This window comes from Mus caroli, unplaced genomic scaffold (assembly GCF_978045245.1).
Source record: "Mus caroli unplaced genomic scaffold, Mus_caroli_1 scaffold_13, whole genome shotgun sequence".
Taxonomy (NCBI): Eukaryota; Metazoa; Chordata; class Mammalia; order Rodentia; family Muridae; genus Mus; species Mus caroli.
Window position 1 is genome coordinate 55,305,001 of NW_028227268.1, and position 27,500 is coordinate 55,332,500.

Below are 27,500 nucleotides of genomic sequence, written 5' to 3' on the forward strand. Positions count from 1 at the left end.
AAACCACTGTCTCTGAGGCTGGAGAGATGGCTCAGCTGGTTAAGGACACACTGGTTCTTGGGGCTGACACAGAGCTTGAGTCCCAGCACCAATGTGGTGGCTCTGAATCATCCGTAACTCCAGTTCCAGAGGAGTTGGTGACCTTCTTCTAATCTCAGAGAGCACCAGGCAAGCAGATGGTGCAGACATAGATTTGAGCAAAACATGTATAAAGATAAAATAAATATAATAAATAAACCTAAAAAACTAAAACAAACAACAACAACAACAAAACCAAAAAACCACTGTCTTTCAGGGTTGGGAGGGACCATAAGGTCAACTGAGTTTTCTCCTGGCAGGGCTCAACAGGCTGTGACTACCAACTTTCTTATCTTGTAGCCTGAGCCCTTACTGTGCCTGCATCACCACCACCACCACCACCACCACCACCACCACCACCACCACCACCACCACCACCACCACCACCATTCTTCACTCAGGCTTTGTTGGAGATGTAGCAATGTTTTGGGTACCTGTTTGGCTTGCCCCTCCTGTTCTATAGGGCACTAAATCAGGCCACCCTGTCCCTCCAAGGCTGACTACCTGCATCCCTGCCTCCTATGGTTTGGGCACCCACAGGAAGGAAATTCTTTGGGCATCTGGGAGGGGAGATTAGTACAGGGAGCACCTGAGAGTGAGGCCCAGACACAGTAGTGGCTGTGGCACATCTGACTTGGTGTCCACAGAAAGAGGGGATGCCTTGACCTGTGTGCCCATTACAGCTCCCACTTCACCTGCAGCATCTCCTTGCTCCCACTTGCCCTTGGGAGAGTCAGACAAGTGTCCTAGAGTAGCGACTACTGCCTGCCTCATGGATGGATTCGAGTTCCTTGGACTACCCCCCCCCTCCAGTGTACAAAGGCAAAGTGACACCTATCCTGTCCTGAAAGTCCCATGCTGTCCCCTGGCTGGGCACCCCGGCCTCTCACCTTCTCCACTGAGGCATAGCGGCTCGCCAGCTGCTTACGGAGGTCAGCGATGTGGTGGTCACACTTTTTCATGTCTTTCTTGAAGTTCTCTCTGAAGTTCATCAGGGGTTTCTCCACCTCGCTGTGGAGCTGTGAAGGAGGGCAGAGAGGGGACAGTCAGTGCCAAGACACGAGCTGTGCTAACACAGGGGCGAGAGCCCCCAGCTTCTGGTGAGCCAGACACCCAGTGCTTTAGCACTGGCCCATTTCTCCAGCCCATATATCAAGGACTTCTTAAAACTAACATTTTTTCTTTAAAAACACTGGCTTGGTAGTTTCTTTTTCCTTTTTCTCTTTTCTTTTCTTTTCTTTTCTTTTCTTTTCTTTTCTTTTCTTTTCTTTTCTTTTCTTTCCTTTTTCCTTTTCTCTTCTCTTCTTTTCTTCTTTCTTTCTTTCTTTCTTTCTTTCTTTCTTTCTTTCTTTCTTTCTTTCTTTCTTTCTTTCTTTCTTTCTTTCTTTCTTTCTTTCTGATTCACCCTTAGCTCTGAAACCTTGGCTCCATGCATGGGATCAGTGATCTTTCCTGAAAGTGTTTCTGGAGATGTATGGTTGGTCTGGCCCATACCAGAGGGTCTGACCTACTGGAGCTTCTTTTCTGAAGAGAAGAAGAAAAATTCCAAATTGGAAGTGATTTCCATGACTGTCTGGTCTGGGTGTTTCCAAGAGGTGAATGACTACAGTTGTGAAATCAACTTAGTGGGTCAGGTCGAGGCTTTTTGAGATAATAGACCCACCTTAGGAAGAATAAAATATTAGGGTACATTTTAGGCAGAGTAAAAGTAGTGTACCACGAAGCATCTGTTTTGGTTACATATATGTGTATCCCGGAGTGGGTATGTGGGCAGGTATGTGCACGTGCTTGGTGACCATGTACAAACGCCTCTTACAGTCACAGTTGGGCAAGATTAAAGCCTGGTTGGAATGTTTCATTTCACACATGAAGAAGTGGGGATGCCATGTAACCCACCCTTGATCACAAAGCCTGTTAGTGACAGCACGGGGTGCACACTCATCCTCTCGCCCACAGATCTGCCTGTGCACACACACCCCTACTGCCTGCTTCAGGCTTCCGTTGATCAGCAGGGCTATGTCTACGCTCCCCTCTTTCACCTGGGGCCGGTTCTAACTGCCTTCCAAAAGATGGAGCGCTTTTCTTGTGATTGCTGTTGCTATTAGCCCCGGCTTGAGCTGAGAGACTGGGGACGCTGGAGAGCCTGCTGTACACAATCCTGTTTCTTAAAAGGCTTTTACCCCCGACACTGAACATTCAGATGGAGAAGAATTTCAATAAACCCTTTTGGAGCTGACATAACATGGGTTTTGTGCCTCGGGAATCATATTCTTCAAGGCTGACGAATCAATCCTCAGGGTCCCCTTCCTCTTAAGAAATCACCATGCCATCATTAGGAGGCTACTGGGGTAGTCTGCAGTCACCAACACTCCCAGGCCAGAGCTGCAGAGTGCTGATGGGGTAAAGTGTGCCCCTTCTCCATGAGCTGTCCTTAGCGCTGGGGTCTGTGAGCCTGTGAGCCTTGCATAAAATGGCCCTAGAGTTTGGTTAATCAGCCTGCATCCACCATTGGTATTTGCTGCGAGGGTGGACGTTTCCTTGGCTAGGGTCTTTCCCTAGTGCTGGAGCCTCTTGCTTCTAGTTGGTGGCCTCTGCCTCCACCTCAGGCAGGAAAAACATCTCTGCTGAGAGCTGGGACAGGAGGAGGGAGGCCTTGGAGGGAAGCTACTCATGAACTTAAAATAACCCGCTGCTTCATCTGCAGTGGCAGAGTGGCTGTTCAGGGAGCTCCCTCCTCACAGGGGCTCCCGTGCCAATGTGCCAGGGATGGGCTTGACTGTATGAGGGTGAGCATGCTCTTGTGGGCTGGGAAATGTCACTCCCCACGGGGCGTGGGGGTGGGGCCATGCCAGTTCTGTCTCCGGCACTCACACCCTTCAGAAGCCAGGAGCAGCACAGTTCCCTGCAAAGCTACCCAGGGTCTCAGCCCTTGAGGCAGTCACTACACCATCACAGAGCGAGAGATAGATAGCACTACATTTCTGTTCTTCAAGAGTGCGCGTGTGAGGGACCCCAATGCCCCAATTCAGTGGAATTGCAATGACCCACGGGAACAGCATCACAAAGACAGGGCTAGCTATCGTGGAAGCTTCAGGAGGGAACAGTGCCTTGGTGAGATACTACTGTCAAATGATAAAGTTGGTAAACGTGGGGGCTCAGGGTGTTCAGACACAAGACTATGTAGTACTCAGGGCTGCTGTGGTGGGATGGCCAGCGACAGGAGGTGAGAGGGAAGAGAGGGTCAGGTCAAGATGCTGGGCGGCACTCCCAAAGGCCTCTCTTCCTTTAAAAGGAGGGCATGTTGCTGGGCAAAACTATCAGTCACACACATTCAGTGCAAATTACTTCACTGAGACATTTAGTTTGGTTTTCACTAAGAGGGAGGTCAGAGTCTGAGAGGAAATATGGAGATATAAGCTAAGAGGAGAAAAGAGGTTCATTTGGAAATCCTGAGGTAAAGCAGAGTCGGAAGACTGGGGGCCGGGAGGAGATGGCCACAGGCTCTGTGCAAGGGATTCTCTAATGCTGTGGTCCTGTAATACAGTTCCTCATGTCCTGGTGACCCCCAACCATAACATTATCTTCACTGCTATTTCATAAGTGTAATTTGCTACCGTTATGAGTCGGGAGGTGAATGTCTGTGTCTTCTGATGGTCGTAGGTAACATTGTGAATAGGTTGTTCCATCCCCCAAGGGGTTGGGACCCATGGGTTGAGAACTGCTGCTGAATTTTCTCGTTTCTTCTGAAGGTATCTATTAAGTATCCTACAAGGTGTTCAGTGTCCACCGTCGTGAACAGGACAGAGTCAGGCCTGGACTCAGAACAGTCTGGTCCTAGTGTCTTTGGAAGCAGATGAAAGGAGGGGATGTTCAGAAATTCTGCAGCAATGAACCAGTTTTAAAACATCCTCCCTGGGCCACAGCCCAGTGCTCCCAGACACAGAGTTGACTGCTGTGTCTATCCATGAAACTGACAGAGAAAGTCTGGGAATCACCTCAGTGGAGCAGGGGGTGTCCACACTTACCACACAAACCCCCGGGGCTGCCTCCCACGGCTCCTAGGAGCTCACTGTGAGCTGCTTGTTAAAACAGCCATGATTAAAAAGACATGAAATAAACTCACATCATATTAAGCATCAATTATCAGAAACCTAGACTAAAACTTAAAAAAGCAATCATTTCTCAACACCTACATCGTGTTTTTAATCTTTGCTTCTGGGTCAAATATCTGGTCATTTCTGACACTATCTGTTCAATAGAGACACTGTCTAATGTTGAGTGAGCTGTGTTCATCTCCTCTCAATGCTGCATTCAGGGACTTAGTACCACGGAAAAGGGTGAGCAATATAAGCTAGAGAGAGCTGGTAACCAGTTATTGGCCCTGGTCTAACCCTGGAGGAGTGGGAGGGTTACCTTGGCAGAGAACTTGAGATGAACTTCAGCCTCATCTGCCAGGCTCTTCTTTACTTGGGCCCATGCCTCTCCCAAGGAGCTGCAACAGGAAGGAGTCGTTAGTCTTGGGGTGGGGGGCGTGGAAGAGAGCTCTGCCCCAAAACTACAGCCCTTCCTAAGATGGGATGGTGGTTCTCAGCTCCATGTCTTAGGGAGGCATAAAATACTGATGCCTGACCATCACTGTCTCCAGAACCCTTCCACAGCACACTCTGGTTTGCTGCTGAGGTGACAAACATATGCTAGTAACTGAAGGAAGAAAACTAGATTCTCAGGCCACTTGGCCTCCAGGACAGGCACAGATGGTCCACTTGGGTCCAGGGACATCCCAGGTGCAGCCCCACACTGAGAAGGCTCCCTTAGCCAACTGCAGAGGCATGGCTTCTCTCTAGTAGATTCTGGATCATGTACCCCACCGTGGCTTGCCGCGTGAACTCTAAACCGTGCCATCTCTCTGCTCCAAAGAGATGCTCCAAGCAGAAGGCATCTCCCCAAGTCTTGGAGACTTCCAAAGGCCCCGAGATACAGAATTCATTATCTGGACCCTTAAGCCCCATGGCCATTCTAAACTAGACCCCTGACTCCTTCTCCAGATCCCTCACCCAGCCAGCTGACTTCATTTTATGGGAAAGCTGCTAGTCCCGGGGAATTCATTAAACTTCAGTGGCTAAGGCTGCTTAGAAGACAGCTCGCTGGGGCAGGGCACCCGAGTTGCTGCTTCCAGGTTCCAAGCCAGCAGTTAGCAGATTGGTCCTCATGATCTACTTCTCTATCTGGCTGGTGGCAGTGCTAGCCTGGTCTTGGTGGGTGTTCATGAGAAACTGTCAAGTGGCATTTATAGAGTCTGGAAGAAGGAAGTGTGCTGTTGGCGTCCTATCAGAAAAAGACAAGGTGGATCTGAGGTGATGATGCTGTGGACATGTCTGCTGTAAGGTCTGGGATCTGGGAAGCTGGGAGGAGGAGAATGCACCTTCCTGCAGACCTGCATGGGCTGGAGAGATGGCTCAGCGGTTAAGAGCACTGACTGAAGCTGGATGTGGTGGCGCATGCCTTTAATCCCAGCACTTGGGAGGCAGAGGCAGGTGGATTTCTGAGTTCGAGGCCAGCCTGGTCTACAGAGTGAGTTCCAGGACAGCCAGGGCTATACAGATAAACCCTGTCTCGAAGAACATTAAAAAAAAAAAAAAAGAACACTGACTGCTCTTCCTGAGGTCCTGAGTTCAATTTCCAGCAACCACATGGTGGCTTACAACCATCTGTAATGGGATCTGATGTACTCTTCTGGTGTGTCTGAAGACAGTTACAGTGCAGTCATATAAATAATAATAAATAATACTTAGAGGTGGGTCTCTTGAGGCCATAACAAAATGCTCGGATGCTCTGCACTGGTCATCTCTGCTTGCTGTTGGCATGTGGTGGCTTTTGCCACATGCTAGGGCAATGTATAGGCACTCTCTAGATGCTAGCCCTTGGTCTTGAACCTCCTAGCCTTCAGAACCATAAACAATTTCTTGTCTTTATAAATTATGCACTTAGAGCAGCACATAAGGGTCTCCGACTCAGAGCCACACAGATAGGGCAGGCTGGTGAGCCTCACGGGCATGCCTGTGTATTTCACTAGAGAACACAGCCTGGGACCTCCCATGTAGCAGGCAAATGTTCAACCATTGATCTCTGTCTCTGGTCCTTAGGCAGCTGTTAGGAGAACTGTGTGGAGACAGCATGGTAAAAAGGAATCTCTGACCATCACCTCATGCCATGCACACAGGGTCTCAATGCAGATCCTAGCTTCAACCTGACAGCCAATAAGCCACCCCCCTTGCAGGAGTGAGGTGGTGCTGCCATGGGAGCTGAGTGACACACAGAAGGTCCTGGACATACAGTTTGAAAAGGCCCTGGGAGGAGCCAAGCCTCTTCTTACAGGGCTGTAAGTCGGCTGCCAGCCGAGCACATGGGGTAACTGGCTAGGGCCAGGTATGGCATCTTGAGACTGTTATCTCAAGGATAGTGGGGGCTGGCCCATTTGCATCCTGGATAGTGACTTTGGTCCTACTAGCAGGGATAGCATGCCCCAGGTGGAGGGGGTGACTCTCCTTATTACCAGATGGCCTCAGTCCTATGCCTATGTCCTTGCTCCTCAGCATTCTAAGGCACTTCAAATGTACAGAACTACCTCATTTGACCCTGTAGGTCCAAATGAATATGTGTTCATTAAAAACAAACTTTAAATGTTTAGGGGAAAGCCGTTAGAAATCCTCATTCGAAGATGGCATCTAATGAGAAAGAGGCAAATGAGAACCTGTCTGGTGTATTCTATCTCCATGTATGGTCTGTGGCTCGACAGATCAAAATGCAGGCTTCTGTTAAAACTGCCAGCCAAGAATGACCCACATTTCATCATCACCCTGCACGTGAGAGGGCAAAAGGCAGAAGGCAGACCTTGAAGGCTGCTGATTCCCCAGCATGCACGGGCCTTGTGACAGCTGATCTGAACAGGGCATCTAAGTTGCCAGATAACTCAAGTGTACCCTATCTGTCCTGTGTTCTTTGAGCCCCAACATAGCCTTCAAGGTGCACCGGGCGAAACATCCAGAGCCATGTTGCAGATGCAGGATCTAGTGCTGTTATACTTTGTACCTGCTGGTAAAGGTTTGCCTGGGCGTGTACACGTGATGCACCTGAGCTTGTGTGGTTGAGTATGCCCATGCATTTGGGTCTGGCATGAGGAGCAGGCTGCTTATCTTAGGAGCATATGCTGTGTGCTGGCGGGACAAAATGTCCCTGGCAGGAGCCCAAGCCAAAGGGGTGGGAGCTGGAAGCCTCCAGAGCCATACTGTGATGCCAAGGACCCAAAGGAAGCTACATTCCCTGGTGGCAGGGCTACTTCCGTGTGCTTCCTGCCTTGTCTCAGGCTCAGAATGCAGTAGGAGAGGCCAGGAGACAGCTAACCATGTTCAGGTCTGAAGAGGGACACAGGCCCTGCTGGGTGTTCCTGCGGCTGATGGGGAGGAGGTGGCTTGGCTGCAGTCAGCACATGTGAAGCCCTAATCAGAACCATATTCAGTTGGCAAAAATCTCTGTCCCAGGATGACTCTAGCCACGAGGCAGATTAGAGCTGATTCGCTATCACACCTCTCTTACAACTACAACCCCTGTGGGCCACTCTTTAAGTTCACCCCAGCAGGGTGGGATGACAGAGGGGTCCTCTGAGGACTCTGTTGGTATTGACTTCCCAGGAGCCTTGACTGTTTTTCATTTGAGGTGAAAATCACATGTGATATATCATCCAGCTTAAGGTGAGCAACTTAAAAGTGTTTACAGCATCCACAGTGTAGTTGAGCCCAAACACCTTGTCACCCTGTCATAAATAAAAGTTTGTGATTTACCCCCCTCCCCTTTAGCTTTCTGATTCATATCTTACAACTCTGATCAAGGATGTGGGGGATGGAATAGTAGTTAAGATTGGAGGGCAGAGCTCTAATCCAATAGGATTATTGTCCCTGTATGGCCGCTCCTTTACGCCAGCCCAGGCAGAGGGGGAGAGGTGATTTTTGTCATCTGTGGCCCCAGGGAGAACCCATGTCAGGCACCGACCCTAACCATTAACTTTAGACTTCCAGTCTCTAGAACTAAGACAAAATAGAAGCTTTTTTTTTTTTTTCTCTGTTCTTTTTCTAGACAGGGATCTCACTGTGTAGCCCAGGCTGGCCTTTAACTCATGATCTTCCCACCTCTTCCCCCCCCCCCCGAGAGCTGGGATTACAGACAGATGTGTACCACCAGGCCCAGGCAAAGTCCTATAGTTTAAGCTACTCACCCTGTGGTACTTTGTTATAGCAGCTGCAGCAGACATACATACACTCAAAATGAAAAGATGCACCTATTAACTGCCACTCCTCATTTCCCTCTTTACCACCAACTCGTGGGCTTTGTCTCTATGGCTTTGCCTATTCTGGACATCTCAGAGGAATGGGATGATATACTCTGTGACCCACTGTGGATGGTTTCTCTTACTCAGCATCGCGTTTTTGAGGTTCCTCCATAGAGTGGAGGGTCTCGGTATTCCTTTCTATGGGTGAATGATACCCCGTTGTGCATCCATGGGTATCCATTGTGAGTATGCTACAGTTTCTGCAGCTGATCACCTCCTGATGGGATTTGGGTGGTTTCCACCTTGTAGTCTTTGTGACTCTGAGCATGCTTGTTTGAGTCCCTGGTTCTGATTCATTTGAGGATGGACCTAGGAGGGAGTGGGGATGTGTACTATTTCTTTGATTATCATAAGATGCTTTCCACAGTGGCTGTCATTTGAGATCATGGGGGGGGGGGGCTAGGATTCTGCAGACAGACAGCAGAGAAGGCATCTATCCCTAAAGGAGTTCTCCCACTGAATATTCTTGTGAGGCTGCGATGGTTCAAAGTGTCCCTAAGCCCCATCTGGGCTGTTACCATCCGAGAGGGAGATGAGGCCTGGACCGGGGCTCTCCAAAGCATTCTGAGAGGCTGGGTAGGTAATTCTCAGACACAGATTCCTCCAAACCTGATACCCAGAAGAAGGGAAACAGGCTGCTGTCTAGCAGCAGGGCACAGTGCAGAGGGTCTCTGCTGTGCTCCAGCACCTAGGAGGCCCTGGATCACTCAAAATTATGCAGAGTGGGTAAAGCTAGAGTGTGAACACCCAGACTTCAGGTCATGAGTGCTGCTTTGAGCCATAAACAGAAGAGCTTGGGGGGAGGGTTATTGGTTGTGAGAGAGTGTTACGATGTAGCTCAGACTAGCCTGAAATTTATAATCCCCCATTCCTCAGCCACCACAGAGCTGAGATTAGAAGCCAAAACCTCCTAGTTCTGGGTACCAGTCTTGACCCATGAGTCTGAATCCTGAGCCATGAAAACCCATCTTGAGCCACGGGTGTCCATCTTGTGGTTGGTCCCCTGTCTGAGCCTGGAGTGCCTACCTCAAGTACTGCGGGCCTCCCTTGGACTATGGATGACTAACAGGCACAGACCCCACAGTGAGCCAGGCCTACAGTAATCTCTCTCCATCCCAAGAAAGCATCTTTGCTGAGTAAGCAAGGATCCTTCCTCTGTGTCCCCTCATCCTCCTCTCTACCCTTTTCCCCCCAACTCCACTCTCCTCCCAACTCACCCTTCCTCCTGGGCAGCCAAGGAGTTCTGAGAGAGCTTAGCCAGGTTCTTTGCATATTCTTCTTCAATCTTTATCCTGCAAGAGAGAAAGCCCAGTCAGTGCCTCTCAGTGCTCCCGCTGACAAAGGAGGCACTAACAGTGACAGCTACTGGATAAAGGAATGGTTTGGACTCTGCATCCCGCTTCTCCAGGCTGTGGGGATAGCAGATGTTACCAGCACCACCTCTAGCACAAGGTTGGACGTGAGAGTCTTCCAGGAACAAGAAAAGCGTGTGACTGACTCTCAGGCAGGCCCAGCATGTCCCCAAACATTCCGTCCCTCAGTTCTAGGTTTCACGCACGCCCCCACCCACAGAAGCAAGAAGAGAACATCTTCCTCCACTTTCCCACCCACAATGCCTAAAGTTGCCAAGCATTGTTAAGGGTGCGAGTGTTTCCTTGGGAGCCAGGTAGTGTCCAGAGCAGCAGTCCCATTGGATTTCCCAGGAGGGGAAAACCCTCCACACACCTCCAAGGCAACTCTCTGGGGCACATTCTGTATGGCTAGGTACATCCGTGGTAAGTGGGCTGTCAGCAGCATGTTTACCTCCTAAGAGGATCTTGAGGCACATTGGGAGGCAGAGCTGGGCTATGACAACCAGAGGTGGTCTGAAGGCAGAGCCCTAGACAGCCCTAGACCTTCATTCAATAAACAGAGAAGTCCCATTTGCTTCCTACTCACTAGGGTGACTACACAGATCTGCTGAATGGTCTGCACTATGGCCTGGAGCCTGTCAGCAAGCTCCTGAGTTTCACACTGACCCATCTCCATCCTTTACCACTGTCTCTCTTCAGGTGCCTGCCTTTGCCTCTAGCCCCGGCTATGTGGATGGGTACCCCACACCTTCCTACTGTGGCCAAGATCTCCAGAAAGCAGATCTCATCATGTCACAAGGCCAAGAGTGCATGCCAGGAGAGGGAGGTGCACACACCATCTGCATCCTGAGCCTCTGCTGTGAACCAGCCTGTACCATCTCCACATCCCGCCCACTTCCCTCAGCCTAGCAACCCGCAAGGGCTGTGCTGGCCAGGTATTCTCCCAGCCCTGCAGCCTGGCTCTCCTGCCTCTGACAGCCTTCCCCTAGAGCGCCAAAGATGGGCCGAGAAAGGTTTCAAGGATTTGAGTTCCCTTCCCTGGATCCCAGAGATGATCACAGTGGCCCGTGATGGCAGAGACCATCATTTGCCAACGGGACACTGTTATGAGTGTAAACCATATGCATACTGAAGCTTCGGCTCCTATTGCTTTCTATTTGTCTGTTTTATGCTTCTGTTTTCTCACATCTGAACAAAGCAGCTTTCCAATTTCCTACTAGTTTAATGGGTCATAAAATAAAGATTTGATTATACAAATGGAAAATAGGCCTCCTAAGGAAAAACAGGCTTTAAAAATGCCAAAGCATTATTACCCGATTACTAGTGTTATAATGAAGAAATACTTTAAAAAAGATGTTTGCTGTTTGCAACCAATATTCCCAGAAAGTCTCAGAAATTCTTGTTGGAAAGTTGTGCATAAGTTTGTGAAAAAAATGTGTTTTGTGTGCATGCGTGTGTGTGTAGACAGATGTTTGGGTATGGGATGTGGATATGCAAGTATACAAGTGTGTACATGTGTGCTCATATATGCAGGTATGGAGGCACAGGCACATGAGTGTACAGGCACATGGGTGTGTAAGTGTAGGTACACAAGGGTGTGGTATGCAGAAACATACATGTGCAGGTGTGTGTGCATAGAGGCCCGTGAGTGTGCAGGTGCATGGACATGCAGCTGTCTGTGCATAGGGATGTCCAGTTGCTCGGTGTGCAGGTGTGAGGTGTGGGAACACTGGGATGTGTGAGTGTGCAGGTGTGATGAGGGCATGCAGATATCCAGAGATATAGGCACATGTGCCTGAGTGTGTAGACGTGCAGTCATACAGGTATGCAGATGTGGGGGTGTAGATGTAGGGGTGCAGATGTAAGGGTGTGTGGGTATCCAGGTGCTCAGATGTACAGTTGTGTAGGGATTTGATGCATGGCTGTGCAGGTACAAAGATATTTAGGTGCCAGTGTATGTGTGTGTTTGGGGGGGGAAGGAGGGAGGGAGGGAGGGAGGGGGAGAGAGAGAGAGAGAGAGAGAGAGAGAGAGAGAGAGAGAGAGAGAGAGAGAGAGAGAGAGAGAGAGAGGAGAGAATAGGTACATTTCTGTATGGGTGTGCATGGGTGTGCACGGGTGTGCAGGTGTGCAGTAATGATGAGACATGAACTTAGGCAGAGAGAAGGGGAGATGAAATGGGGACTTCTCTGCAGCTCTTTCTATTTTCCCTGAGCTGAAACTGTTGGATCTTCATCTACCACCAAGTTCTGCAGGCACAGGGCCATTAGAATCCCCAGAGGCAGGGATGGGGTGGGAGGATCATTCTCTCTCCCTTGGCCTGGGAAACAGTTTTAATTAAAAGAAGCCATGGAAGGCCAGGAATGGCGTACACTTTTAGTCTCAGCACTCAGGAGGCAGAGCAGGTCCATCTCTGAGTCTGGGGCCAGCCTGGTCTACAGGGTGAGGTCCAGGTCAGCCATGGGTACACAGTGAGACCTTGTCTCAAGTAAAAAAAAATAGACCTGGAAGGTTACATTCCTCTTCTTGATTGTGACAAGGGACAGTGACTCACATGAGGGTAAAGGAACAAAGTAGTGAGTCAGGAGCAGCGGGGAGGAGCGGACTGGGGTAAACAGGACACAGGTGCCATCCATGGGGCTACTCGGCTCCAGCCAACTGTGGCACAGGGGCTATGGAGGCACCAAGAGATGCCAGGCTTCCAGGATTTAATGTGACACACACACACACACACACACACTTGTTATATTTACATATTTATAGATTTACGTGTATGTATTTGTTATATATATTTGAGGTCTCATGCAGCTCAGACAAGCCATAAACCTGTTATACAACTGATAACGACCTTGAACTTCTCACCTCCTGCTCTCACCTCCCAAATGCTGGGATTATAGGCATGCAGCCCTGTACCTGCCTACCAATATTTCTGTAAATTTGTTCAAACCTTTAGAAACACTATCCGTCTCTAGACCACACGTTTGCTAGCCACATCTGTCCCAGGGCTGAGCATGGCAAGTCATCCTTCCCCTTGGGGTTCAGGGCCCAGGGTGGGTCCTCATGGGCCTTGAGCTCACCTTTCCCGGATGAACTCGGACATCTCCTTCTGCATCTGCTTGCCTTTCAGTTGCTTCTGCAGCAGCAGTTCAAAGCCAGCCACTGTGCCATTGCCTTGTGGGTCCTTCTTGTCCGCCTGAGAAGAAACAAAAGCCCAAGACATCAGTGGGCGGGCAGTATCTCTCAGATCCTTTCCAGATCAGCCCAGGGCACTGCTGCTGCTTGCAGAAACCCTGCTCACTGTGAAGGGCTTCATGAACCCTCTTCCCTGTTCTGAGCATGGTGAAACTCTCCCCTCAGCCACGCTGATCCATGCCTCCGGGCATGCCATGGACACCTCTCCTGACAGGGAGACCGCCATCACGCACACCCTACAGAGGCTTCCCAGTGGGCACTGAAGATGTGTCCACTTCATTCTCTTAATGCTCCTTCTTGATGGAAAAGCAAGGAAATCACCCAAAAGAGCAAGCCCAACCACACCTTTCTCTGGGATAAACAGGCTGAGCGACTCATTGGCTCAAAGGCAGACTAGCAAGAGCAGTGTGCTCCAATGACTCTACGAGTGAGAGGATGTTTCTATGAAGAGGAAAAGGCCTGGATGATCATGAGAGGAACTCCACTAAGAAGGGACGGACTAGTTGCTAGAGCTCAGAATAAGATGAGAACCCTCAAGTGAGCACGGTGGCATACGCCTATCATCCCAGCCCCATCCCAACATAACACCGAGCAAGCAAAAGACGGGCACAGGCTCTCAAATGTGGTTCCCCAAGATGCTACTGAGCAGTAGGCAGGCTTACATGCGCTTCCCAGCACTACAGTTACTCGTCTCCTCTCTAGGATATGTCTTGGTCCCTAGCGGCCCAGAGATGACTTCTGCAAACATGGCTGCCTCTGTCTTTCTCTGCTGCTGTCACCATTCATCCTGAGCAGCTCACTCACCCCTCACCCTCCATTCTTATCTTCGACACACTCAGAGAAGGTCATAACCAATTTTTCCTTCAAACTCCCTCAATACCTCCCTACTATAGAGAGATGCGACTTCCTTCAGGCCTACAAAATCTTCCTGTCTCCTTATGCCTGCATGCATGTCTCTCTCGCAGATCACCTCTCACGGCCCCCAAAACCTCTATTTTGTAAGATGGATTGGCAGGGGCAAGCAGGAACTTACATGTACTTTCTAATGGGTGCATGATTTAGGAGAAAAAGAAAGCACCTTTGCCTAGTATTTAGCAAATCTACAAGGAGGGCAGATAATTCTGTGCCATGGTGGATAGAGGTTTTTATTGATTGACGGTTCCTTGTGGTCTTCGTGAAAGTTCCTCGTAGAGATTTAGTAGTTTCCCAGAGATAGTCAAGGTTGCATGGCCCCTTCACCATGAGAACTGCGGAAGTCCGTTGTCCCTGCTGATTTCAAAACTGCAAGCTCTCAGTACTAGCGTTGGCATTTTTGAGGTGGGAGAGCGTATATGTACATTAAGGCAACATTTTAACGGTGGGAATATATACAGGACACAGATTGGCTGGGTCGTCATTCCTAAGTGTCTGTGCAGTTTACTGACATGAAGCCCGTTGAGACTGAGGTGGCGGATCCTGCCACCCATCACCTGCAGAAACTTCTCATTTTGCAAAGGGCAACTCTGTGCCCACTAAGCAATTCACAACAGCGTGAGAGTGTGGATGCCAAAAGAGGCAGTTTATATAACCCTGTCTGCACTCAACTTCCGGAACACGAGTTCAAGGCCGCTCACAGCAATGCCGAGAAGGCTTAGAGCTCAGACGTCTTTACTAAAAGCAATTCTAGTCTCCTGCCTCCATCCCAGCACTGAAGGGAATGACTGTCCATTTTCTTTGCATTCCACGTCACTGTCACTGTGAATAGGAACCACACAGATTCCCTGGGACTGCTGGAATGATCTAGAAAAGGAAAGTCCTGTCTGAGATGCCACACTCAACACCATACCTCGAGGCTTCACCGAGAAAGGCCCTTCCCACCCTTCTGGGCGCAGTGAAGGGCACCCGAGGCGGCACCTACCCAAAAGTAGTCACAATAGCTCCACTCGGTGGGCTTGAGCAGCTGTTGCTCAGGCATCGTGTCCGGGTGAGGGAATGTCACACAGTTGATCTGCAGGGGACAGAATTGGGAAAAGAATGCTGTCAGTGCAGGATCAACTTGCACAGAGCATAGAGGAGGCCTCCCCACAGACATTCTGGTGGGACGTACGCAGCAATCTTCCCATGATCCAGCAGTCAGTGACTACTTCAAGTAAGTGGCAACAGGCCCTCCTTCCCACCCATTCCAGGGGCTACAACGAGGGGAACCTCTCTTGTGTGAGCTTAGTAGGATCTATTGCAGTTGCGAATGCCTAGATCCTTTGACTGAGAGACTAGGTTGCAGATCTATCTGTCCATGTGTGCAGGGACATGGGTGCCTGATTTCCACCACACACTATCTATGGCAGTAAAAGGCTCGTCCAGAAGACTGGCACTTTCCAACAGGAGAGAAGTTTGTAACTAAGAATGAGATGAGTCAGGTGGTGGCTCCCAGCACCTGGGAGGCTGAGGAATTCAAGGCCACCCTGGGCTAGACAAAGAGACCCTGCATGATACACAAAAGACACCTGTAGAGGCTGCATGGAAGATACATGTATGTATATATGAGTGGAGGCAGACATCAGACTGTTTAGGGAAACACAGCACCTATTGGGAGGTGGAGGGAGGAGAAAGAGGATCAGGAAGCACAGGAAGAAGTATTGTTCCATCTAGCCAAGTTTGTGTTACTTCCAAGCTGTCCACGCCTTGTGGACATGGATTTGCTGCTGCTCTTGCTGCTGTGGCTTCAACTCCCTACCCCCTAGCCCAAAGCATCTCCCTTCAACCTCTCCTCACAGACCAGGCATCTGCCAATGCGCTGAAAGGAAGAGCCAAGGAGGAACTCCCAGGGGCTGGGGGATTGCTCTCAAGCTCTGACCTAGGAGGGACATGCAAACAGCCCGTACCCCTGGAACACAGAGTCTACAACCAGGGTGGGAGGGAAACAGCCTGTGCCGTGAGCAGGGTCTATGGGCTGTGGACATATATCTCATGGGCAGATTAAGATCCCTGTCCTGTGTCAGCAGACTCTGAGCTCAGGGTTTGTGTGTCAACCATCTTGAGTTTTGAGTGACAGCAATTAATTCAGGGTTAAAAACCAAAGGAGACAGACCCCCCCCCCCCAAACCCACCACCACCAACCAAGCAAAATCAAAACACTATGTACAACCAGCAGACTCCTATGTCAGCTGAATAGCACTTGGAGTCTCTGACTTAAGGGCAGGAGAACATCTGGCAGCGAACTGGTTAGTGAGATACTAGCTCAAGGGAATCAGGCAGAGAGTGATAGAGAAAGATCTGTCTTCCTCTGGTCTCCACATGCATTCAGGTATGTACATACAACTGTGCACACACAACCACATGTAAATGAATAACTAACTAATGGAAGCCATAGACTTAAGACGCTATTGCCCTTCAGTTTCTGGGGGTTAGAGGGGTGGGCAATGGTTTCAGGCCCCACGTGGATGGCAGAATTTATAGATGCCAAGGCTCTCTTATGTAAAAGGGCATAGTATTTGCATATTACAAATAGACACCCTCCGACCATCTCTAGATTTATAATACTTAATTTGGGCTCAGTAGTTGTCTACTGTATTGTTTAGGGACTGATAGCAAGCATAGCACAATCTAGTAAAGACACAATTTTCAGTGTGTAGTTGGTGGGGTCCCCAGCTAGCTGAATTCACAGGCGTGGACCTGGCATGTAGTGGGCACAGTACTCAAAGGCGGGCATGACTGATTTCTAAGGCACCTCATCACCTGTGAGGGGTTGTTAGGACAGATGGGTGGGTCCTAGCCCGAGTGTGTGGTCAGAGGCTCTGGGTGAGGCCTGGGTGACTACTGGTGAGAAGCAGCGCTCCCAAGCCAGGCTGCAGGGGAGGAATGATACCCAAGGAAGGTCTGCACCCACCTGTGGAAAACAGAATAATGAGCAACTCCCAGGTCTTGCTCCTTATGTCTCAGAGCCTTCTCAACAGATGCTTACAGCAGGGACGAGAAGGTTTGGGGGTCTAGAAAGTGAAGGCCCCTTGTATGGCCCTGGAAGAGTCGCGGGAAGACAGCCACAGGGCAGGAGTGAGGGTGGGAAGTGGGAGAAGCTGCCAACTCTTGATGCCCCTGTAACTCTCAGGATGCCCTGGTCAGGAGCTCTGGGGTATGGGTTATTGTCTCTGTCACTTCTGGTTTGTGTTAGTCCAAAGGGGCTTCCCAGAGACTTCGGAGCCCTTCTCCCCCTGGTGGTCATGTAGAGAAGTGCATAACACCGAGGAAGTCAAATCACAGAGTGTTTAAATTCAGGTCAGGCTGGCTGCAGAGAGAAATGTTTGCCAGATAGCCCCTCCATGGTATGTGCTACCCTGGGATTCCCTACTATGCCGTGTCTCCCAAGCACCCTGAACACATATGTCGGTGTTGCTACTTCTGATGGCGTTTTCACACTCCCTTCCTTTCTGACAGCCCGTCTATGAGGGCAGGTGGAGAGGCAGAGAGCATCCTTCCCCAGGGTTTTCCTAGCTTCTGCCACAGCAGGCAAACAGTGGAGATCCAACAAATCATTATAGCAATGACTGGGTCCTAGGTCTGAAGTGCAGCATCTGCTCTCAAGAGCCTGATAATTAAGGGATGATGGTCTTGGGATACAACTCTCATTAGGGTAGGCATTGGGATGCTGAGGCCACAGGAAGGGCTGGGGATGCTGAGACCACTCTTAGATGAAATAGTGCTTGAGGAGGCAGACAAGCTAGGAAGAGGTAGGAATGTCCCTGAAAGGAAAGGGGCCTGTGTGTGCATGTGCATGTTTATGAGCACATGTGTGTGTGTTTATGTGTGTGCAAATGCTAGTACTTGTGTGTGTGTGTGTGTGTGTGTGAGTGAGTGCATGTGTATTCACACATATGCATGCTGAGTTTGGCTCAGAAGCAAGAGGGGCCTTGTGGAAGCAGTTAAGTACAATGTGCTCTCTGCGTGAGTGCCCAGCCCCAAGTGGCAGAGACTGCACAGGATGACAGACCAGGATGGTGGCCCCAGGAGGGAACGCCTCAGGACTGCCCTCGACCCCACAAGTCAACAGTGGCAAGTCTGAGAGCGTGAGAAGCCAAGCCTGACTAAAGGTGTGTCCCCACACTGGGGAATGGGGGAGGGAAGATGAATGGATCTGGGGGGAGGGAGAGTCCGCAGCACTGGAGGGAACCTTGAGGGCAGTGAAATGAAGTCACCCCCAGGAAGCAATCAGGGCAGAAATGTCCATCTGTGATAATGGCACAGACATGCACAGGGCAGGGAACTGAGGCACAGAGGCTGACAGGCCAGTCACAAGTGGTCCAAGTCCTCATGCTGACTCTGCCCCTCTGTGACCTTCAGGCCTCATAGCCAGGCTCCTGTGTTGCCAAACCACAAGGCTCCATTAGCAGGACTGCGGTGCTCAGGCAGGAAGAGGAGGTGGGACTTTTCCTTCCCCATACCTCCGTGGGTAGATTCCTTCCCTTTCCTGGTGATTTCCAGGCAGCTTATAGGAATTCACAGCTGCACTCCTGGGGAAAGGTGTGTCTCCTCCGAAAGCCTTGGGAACAATGAGGGCCTCCGTCCCTCCTGGCCATACACAGCAGACAGCCCAGGGATCTGTTTTATGCTCAGCATGAGCTAATCATGCCCCAGGTGCTTACCATGGGTGAACTCACGGAATCCTCCTAACAGCCATGGAAGGCTGTTAGCACTGAAGCACAGAGAGGTTAAGTAACCTAACACAGACTGTTCAGCTCGTATGTAATAGTGGAGCTATGCCTTGAATCTAGACTAGGACTCTGGGTCTAGACTAGGATCCTAAGCCCTGTCCCACGTGACTTGTCCTATACCCTGGGGCAAAGTGTAGGTAGGCCCTACTCATGGCCAAGGCAGGGCTAAGCAGGAAGCAGAACAGGGGGGTTCCTGTCTCTCTGTGTATGTGTCTGTGTATGTATATGTGTGTGTGTGTGTGTGTGTGTATGTGTGTGTAGGTGGGTGGTATGGCCCCTCCCACCAACTCCTCTGGGGATCCTCAGCCTCACCCACAGCCACGTGGGAAAACATCCTACCCCGATAGCTGGGATGCTTCCTCTGCAGTGGATGCTCTGTTGAGACATTCTGCAGGATCATGAGGACTGCTCCCAGACACTCTTCGAGGCACAAAGGGAGCAACGGCAGCTGATGAGGCACCTAGCTAGGCCACCCACGTGTGACCCACCCATGGGGCCCCATGTGGGAAGCTGGGGCAGCGATGCCTGTGTCCCAGGCGAGGGCTCTTGTCAGTGTCTTTACAGCCTTCAGAGTTACATGGTTTGGGAACCCCGGCTGTAGCTAAGTACTCCGTGTGCCTTTCCCTGGCTTGGTAAAGTGAGAAGACAGGAGAGGCCCCCACATGGCTCTCCTCCAGCCACTTGCTCCTTCCCAGGATGCCATGCCTCCAGACCGGTTACGCTGGGCATCCAAATGGAGGGCCACAAGGTCCTCTAATTCCTCTGTCCTGTGCCTGGTGCTTTCCCTGTCATCGTTGCTCAAATCCCCTACAACCTGATGTGTCAAGTTTGTGCCGAGGGCAGTGAGCAGCCATTAGTGTCTGTCACTCTCAATCAGTCGGCTCCCAGCCCCCACCTGCCAGCCCAGAACTGCTGATGGCAGGGACGAGACCCAGGCATGGCTGCCAGCCCTGCTGCTGCTGCCAGCTTCTCTTCTAAACTAGCTTTGGGCCACTAAGCTTCAGATCCAGCCCAGTTCTTGCTCTCTGATCGAGAATATGCACCCAGGGCTGGCAGGGCCTGGCAAGGCTGCCTTCCAGATCAGATGGGAGGGAAATTGCTCACCACACACTCCCATATTCCCTGAAGTAGGGAAGCTGGTGTCTCAGCCTCCTAGGAATGGGGCCATCCCATCCTCTGAAGAAGTGCTGAGTTCTATAGGGTTTTAAACATGGAGCTATGGGCTTCGTATGGAGACAGAGTCCTGGGTGAGAGAACAGATGGTTCAGGTCACTGGCCTGAAGGGACATGGGGTAAGAGTATCCAAGGGGTGTATGTGTAAGCGTCCAGGTTGGCAGCAGGGAGGCTTGGATTCCAGTCCTGAATATTCTTTGTCACTTGCTGTGACTTATAGCCAGTCTCTCCTTGGCTCAGTTTCCCCCAGAAGTAGTGACAGGAAGGTACTTTTCTGTCCTTGTCCCAGAGAAAGCAACTGCTAATATGTCTCAGAGTCCTCACTTTAAACAGTGTCCCAGAAGCCATGACTAGCAGCTCTGTGCTGCAGACCATCCTAGAGATGCGCTGATATAGGCCAGAGGGAAGGACCAGGCAGGAGGGAACAAGGTGAGCCAGCTAATGAGAATCTCAGGGCCATACTCAGAAGCTCTGAGTGAAAGGACCCAGTAGGGGCCTGCCTCTGGTTGGGCTCCATCACTGTGTGTCTCTGAGACAACCAGCCAGCCCACTCCTTACTCCTGATTTTGTTTTTAGATCATGAAAATGTCTCTCTCTTATTTGTTTTTCTTCCTTTCTCCCCACCCTGAGATGCTGTCACCTTGCTTCAGCCTTTGGTAACAGTGTGAGAGATGGGGTCCAGGCCTCTAGAAGCCCAAACCTGGGGCCTAAGGCCTGCCAGATTCCTTGAGATTCTCTAGGAAGAGAGGTTGTGGTTGCAGCAGGCTAAGTTCCCTGACCCATTTTCCAGGAGACACAAGAAGGTCAAAATGGGCTGATGATCCGTGGGCCCTAAGTCAGCTCAGGAAGGGGGTACTGCCAGTGGGCAAGAGCTGAGGTTTCAACCTTGATGCTTCCTAGCTAGGTGAGCCTCAGCATAGTGCCCACTGGCCACTCTATTCCACTTTCCTCATGTGTGGACTGTGTAATGACCACACTGTTGCATACTGAGCACAAAGTGTGTGCTGGACTCTATTCTAGCTACTTTACAATTGTGGACCGATTCGTTCCAGACTCCACTTGCCCATACCTGAGGCCCTCACCATCTCTGCTCTGCAGACAGAAATGGACACCAGAAACCACTGGGGAACTTGCTCAAACTTTGCCTTAATTTTGTAAATGGCATAAGTGAGATTCTGGCTTTAGAGTCCAGGTGTCTAATCACTGCAGGGTTGATTCCATTAACCACAGCTCCCGCAGGAGGAGGCAAACAGAAACCCTGGGAGTAGTCCTGGTGTGTACGCAGTGGACACCAAGGTGGCAGCGGGCATTGTGGTTGCTCTTACTGCTTGTTTGGCTTTCTCCTCCCTGGGAAGCAGGATGGTCCACCAGGGCAAGCACAGCAACACATCCCGTCGGTTTTATCTTTGCAGAGGTAATCAGAGCAGCTCAGAACAGGGCGACAAGGAGCCCAAGACAGCATGTCCCCGTGTGCGTCTCCCCCACACTTGTGCCAAGCTAGCAAAACTGAATAGACTTCACTTCTCAAATCTCTACTGTTGGCTAAGAATCTGAACAGCTCCCTTCTTAGAGTAGAGGGATACTGTTGCCTGAGAATCTAAGCAACTCTTTCCTTAGAGTAGAGAGATGTCCTGGCCTCAGCGCATCAGAGGGTGTGAAGGGAGGAGTTGGGGACCCTACTCCAGCCCTACAGGGGTATCTGGCCAGAGCTGGGGGGCAAATCCCTGAGAGTTTAGGCAGGAGCTTCTCTCATCAGGGGCTCCCAGAAACGCTATTTGCAGGGAGCTTTCTCTTGCGTTTAACTTTGACATCTTCCAGAAGTTTCCCTGCAACAAAAGCAGCCCCGTGGTGGCTGTAATTTCCATGTCACATCTCTGCACACAGCACACTCCACCCCCTTCAACTTGCTCCCCCACAAGCACCTTCTCCTGCCCACCGCACAGAAACAGCTTCTCCCTGGTTACAGCCTTCTGCCCTCCTCCACCCCTTCACCAGAAGAGCGCAAGTGAAATGGGAAACTGACAGAGGGAGGGGATGGGGGCAACTTCAGCTAAAATCCAAGATTTGGCTGCAACTTCTCTGTTTCCCAGTGAGCATCGATTCTGGTTGGCGATCCACGTTGCCACGGCAACAACCCCAGCTGTGGCCCAAAGCCCCAGCCCTGGAGCCCTCCCCGCCCACAGTGAGCCCACTTACGGTGATGGTGTTTTCTTTGCTCTGTTTCCTGCCTGGCGATGAGGATCCCAGGTTCTGGGGAGAGAGGTGAGACCCATCATCAAAGCTGTTCTCCATGTTGGACATTTTTTTCCCCATCCCCGTTGTTCCCCAGGTGGGTGGAGGGATTGGTTAAGAACCCTGAGGTGGGGAAGTTCAGGGGTGTCAGCCTGTCGTTAACTCCTGAGTCACCATATTCTGGGTTGGGGCAGGCAACAGCATCTTAGAGCCCAAGCTGCTCCAGAGTGCTCAGGCTCCAAGCAAAGTGGAGGAAGGCTGAGCTCAGACTCCAGAGAGCCACAGCAAACCAGGTCTCCCTTCCTCTCCTTTCCAACTGGGATTTGGAGAGTTAACCCCTCCACTGCCCTCTGCTGGTAACCAGACCACGTTGCCTAAGCATGGGAGTGGAATGACAGGGGAGCAGAGAGTTAAGGCAGATTGTAGGCCACCCTCCCTGCCCCCCCCCCCCCACCAGGCACAGAGGACTCAGCACGTGACATCTCATTCTGAACACGCCCCCACCCCCCGAGTCCATAATGTCAGACGGTGAACGCGTGGAATGAACATGGGCTCTGCCCAGCCACCTTGGCAGTGTACCTGGAAGCCACAGTGACTTCCCATATGCACAGCATCCTTCTGGGTGCCTTTTATATACTGTCCCCATTGTCAGCAAGGAAACCAGAGTCCTAACTACACGTGCACCCCTAGGTGACCATCAGTGTCCCACAATTGTGTTGGTGGAGATGGCCAAGAACAGCCAGCTTTAAAAAAAAAAAAAAAGAGGCACATTTAATATGTGAGACTATTCAGTTCTGAGACTTTAGAAGTTGTGCTCAGGATTCAACTCCACAGCTCCCCAGACAGAACCCTGAGATGTCACTTGTCCTGGGTCTCACGAGGCCCTTGAACACAGCTCCCTTGAGGCACCCTGGATCACTACTCTGTGTGTTCTGGGGTTGGCATGGGTCCTAAGGTATGAAGGGCTTTACCATGGCGCCTCAGGGAAGCCAGATGATTTCACCCGTCCTCAAGTCACATGGTCTTGGACGCAGGCAAGGTGAACCCCTGGGGGTGGGCTGTTCTGACCTCAGCAAGCCAGGCCAAAAGGAGCGCATCCTAGACATGTACAGACTTCCTGCCCCGATCTGACCAATAAAGAGCCCGTTCGTAGAAAACTCCCATCCTTAGCTCTCTTGCTGAAAAGTAGTCTCGAGGAACATCCATTTCAGGGATGACTAACTTTGAGATGAAGGCCATGGAACTGACTTCTTGGAACCTCAGGTTTTCCATCTGTAAAATGGACTGTTCTCACACTGCTCCAGTCAGTCCCAGTCCTGAGCGGCTGGCTGGAGACTTCACTGGAGGCACACTGACCTGACCAGCTTTCAGTCACTTTATCCAGTCACCTGTGCTTGTAGCAACTCCTCTGACACCCTGACATGCTGTGGACTAGCCTCAAGCTCGGGACCAACAATATCTTCTATATGTATTTCTAATCCACCGCTGTATCCAGCTGGCCTGGCCTGTACCCTTCCAAGCTACCATTGCCCTTCAGGGACATTCACTAGAAGTACCCAGTACAGACGACAAGCAGAGGATGCACAACGAGAGCCCTGGGTGGCAGCTATCAAGAAGGAGCGGGAACAAGAGTCTCTCTGTGGTTCTTCCACACAGAGGCACCGACCAAGCCCATACCTGCCAAGAAAGGGGCATACCTGCCTCAGGGCTAGATTCTCTTCTTTGCAAGTCTCCCCGTCAGGGACCAACATTACATTGTTACTCTCCTTGTGTGCCTGCTGTAGCCCAGGATTGGTGGTGGGCAGGAAGGGGACCAATGGCCTTGGCCGGAGTCTATCTATGGCTGCTGTTGCTACTGTGGGTATAAAGGACCAGGAGGCAAGAAACCCTATAGGAGTCACCCTCTGCTGGGGGGTTGTTTGTTACTCTTCACCGATAGGAATGCAGAGGCCTAGAAACAGCTAATTCCAAAGACAGAGCGTCAGAGTCCTTTCTGTGCCAGCAGGTGCAAGAGAACTCAAATACTGATGGAAATATGACAAAAGGTCAAAGGAACTGGTCTAAGATGACCCTCATAGTCCTCATTCGGGGCCACTTGAGCTCAATAGTAATAATGACCACAAGGGAGTCACGCCACAGTGGGCAGAGGGAACACACCATTCCAGGAGGACACCCATGACACCCGTGACAATCTACACAGAGTTTACCACTTGGAAATCCCAGTGTCAAAGGGACTTAGGCAGTGATCCTCACTGATACCCAAGGCACAAAGTGGTTATTATGGTCAGGAGGCAGGACAGTCACAGTGTCACACTGGTGTCCCCTGGGCTACCCATCCATCAGAAAGGGGAACAAAAGAAATAAATCTGTAGTTATTACAGTGACCCAGGGCCTCCCCAACAGGGGGCAGACCTGTGAGTGTGTGCCTCCCTGGATATGCAACAGCCAGCAGCCAGGAGCCAGCTCACCCCATACAGAACGCCTGTCAAACAACAAGCCTAGGTCCAAGCATGAGAAAGCAAACAGACTAAGAATGTAGGTTGGCCTACAAGACAAGGAATGACCTGGAGTCTTCAAAACAAGCTAGAAGTCAGTGTGAGGGCAGGCAAAAGAAAAGCCATGGGGCATCAGCCTAGACAAAGAGACTGGAGCAGACAAGGCGACAAAAGCAACGGGCTCCTGGTATATAAGTCAGCAGTGGGAATCAAAGTTGAGCACACTCAACAGAGACATCAAAAACATCGGAGAGAAAGCAGTCAGCCAGTAAGAACCGCACACAGCTGACCTTCTTGTAGATAAAGCACTATTAAAAAAAAAGTCAGGAGTCAGAAAGTAGGCTAGTAGCAGCCCATGGCTTGGGAGGAGGCCTAGAGGGATGTGAATTCTCTACAATCCATTGTGATGCAAGATGCACACAAGGAGCACTCTAAAACAACCGAGAATGCTTGGTGAGCACCACCCCCACTTCCCTGTTCCCTCCCTCCGCCTCCCTCTCTTTGCTTCCTGGGGATTGGGTGCTGATCACTCCCCTTATAACCTACTGAGCTGTAGGCCCAGACTGTATTTCAAATGTTGGAACTGTATAATAATAAGTTGCATCTCAACACATGAGATGATGAGGTAGATAGACAGACAGACAGACAAAGGCAGAGAGAGAGAGAGAGAGAGAGAGAGAGAGAGAGAGAGAGAGTTAGGTGGATGGACAGACAATGATAGACAGGGCTAAAGAGGCAAATTAATCAACTTTTTCATATCAAAAACTTGAATGGCTCTTGAAAAGCAGGTATAAGCAGGCATTTGAGGGATCATTAAAGAATTAGAATATAGAATGCACATGATAGATAATATTATTGGACTTGTGTTTTTTTGGGGGTACTGTAGTGGTACTCTAATATCTTTTCCACTTGGTTTACAATTAGAAATACGTATATTTAGAGCATTAGTTCTCAACCTATGGTCTTAGGAGCTGAGACAGTGCTCAGTACCAAAGTTACAGTTATGAAGTAGCAACAAAAATAAATGCATGTTTGGGGGTTCCCAAGACCATTGGAAATATGTATCTTCCGAGGGTCACAACCCACAGATTGGGAACCACTGATTTAGACCCATAAGTCAGGAGTTTTGCTTTAGGTACAGGTGGGGATGTCGAGGCAGGATGAGACCATTCATGAGCCAACACTGGCCTAATGCCAGCGCTCACTGAAATGAGATGCTAGGTCTGTGGGTCCCTGTCACAGAAAGCCCTTGACTTTTGTAAGTTGACACATTCCTACAACAGACACGTTTACATTTTGCCCTTTGCATATAATTCTGGAGAATTTTTTTTTCCTTCTGGATCCAGAGCTCACAACATAGCCCAGGCTAGCCTTGGAGCAGAGACTCCGTGCTCCTCCTGATCTGTGTACTGTGTACCTAGTTCTCCTCCCGTTTGGCTAAACCTGCCACTCCCACATCCTGGCTGTATCCCAGCATCTCTGCTGCCACAAAGAACACACACTACTGGCTAAGCTGTGAGCCGCTCCATGACACGCAGGCGAGCAGCCCCTCTTCTAAGCGTCTTTTTAGCGCATCCCTCCCCAGGGATCTCCTGAATCCTAGAGGAATAGGAAAAACCCTCTTCAGTTCCCAGCGCTGTTGGCACAAACCCGGGCTCCTTGTGATGGGCCATGCAGACCCCTCCTGCCCCATCTTTTGCCCTCCCACACCTGCCAATTCAGTAAGTCACAGCATGACACACACTTGATGTCTGTGGGTTCTTGGAAAGCTTCACCCTCCATCTTGCCTCTAGGCATCTACATGCTGTGCCCTGGAAGACTGTTCACTAGCTCCCCCACCATCTTTTTGTTAACCAACCCTCTGTGTAGCCTCTTCCACTCTTCCAGCCTAGCATCTTTTCTTAAGAAGTCCATGACTGATGCTCTCAGCACTACTGGTTTGTCTTCTCATCATGCAGACTTTCTTCTTCTTCTTCTTCTTCTTCTTCTTCTTCTTCTTCTTCTTCTTCTTCTTCTTCTTCTTCTTCTTCTTCTTCTTCTTCTTCTCCTTCTCCTTCTCCTTCTCCTTCTCCTTCTCCTTCTCCTTCTCCTTCTCCTTCTCCTTCTCCTTCTCCTTCTCCTTCTCCTTCTTCTTCTTCTTTTTTTTTTTTTTTTGGTTTTTCGAGACAGGGTTTCTCTGTATAGCCCTGGCTGTCCTGGAACTCACTCTGTAGACCAGGCTGGCCTCAAACTCAGAAATCCGCCTGCCTCTGCCTCCCGAGAGTTCTTACCAGTTCTTACCACCGATACAACTGTTTACCCATTGTCCTCCCCAGCTAGGGCTGAGCCTTTCCATACCTCAGAGCCTAGCAAAGACCTAAATACACGATGACTGGGAGTGCGTTACTAAAGCCAGGGGCCTGGGGAGGGACTGCAGAGACACAGCCTCTCAGCTCTTTCTCCATTTAAACTATCTTCTTCAACACACTCTGTTAGGAGCCCATGTCCCCAGTGTCCTATCTTTCCCTTTGTGTCTTTTGGGGTAGTCAGGAAGCCAGACTGATGGAAGGATGGATTACAAAAAAGCCCAAATAATGGTGGGCAGGAAGAGAAGATGCAATCTAAGATTTGTTTTTACTAAGGCTATTGGCCTTTGACTCCAGGGTTATCTCCCAACCAGGAAGGTGGCCCCTTATCCAGGATGCAGGCAGCAGCCGCCTTGATGTCTGCAGTACTGAAGTTGTCCACTGGGAGGCACCAGACCACCACCACCTGTGCCCAACCACCCAGCTCTCAAAAGACTGGGCAATGGAGAAAGCAGGATGCTCAGGATATAGGGACATTAGGTGTGCCTGCCCCTTCCTGCTACCTATTCCTTCCCATTTGCCCTCTCAAAGACAGCGAAATCAATAAGGCTCTTTGCAAATCTGGGCT

At 50.4% G+C, this 27,500-nt stretch overlaps 1 protein-coding gene across 7 annotated transcripts in view; it reads right to left on the bottom strand.

Moving 5' to 3' along the window:
• Positions 1-27,500, bottom strand: part of Gas7 (growth arrest specific 7) — a 240,601-nt gene that overhangs the window by 12,756 nt on the left and 200,345 nt on the right. For all 7 annotated transcript variants that reach the window (XM_029483457.1, XM_085829912.1, XM_029483459.2 and 4 more), the window contains 6 exons: positions 22,057-22,110; positions 14,901-14,990; positions 12,889-13,004; positions 9,679-9,753; positions 4,492-4,570; positions 969-1,097 (listed from right to left, as the gene is read on the bottom strand). In XM_029483457.1, the coding sequence (XP_029339317.1) occupies positions 969-1,097; positions 4,492-4,570; positions 9,679-9,753; positions 12,889-13,004; positions 14,901-14,990; positions 22,057-22,110 (543 nt within the window). The remainder of the gene's footprint in view (positions 1-968; positions 1,098-4,491; positions 4,571-9,678; positions 9,754-12,888; positions 13,005-14,900; positions 14,991-22,056; positions 22,111-27,500) is intronic.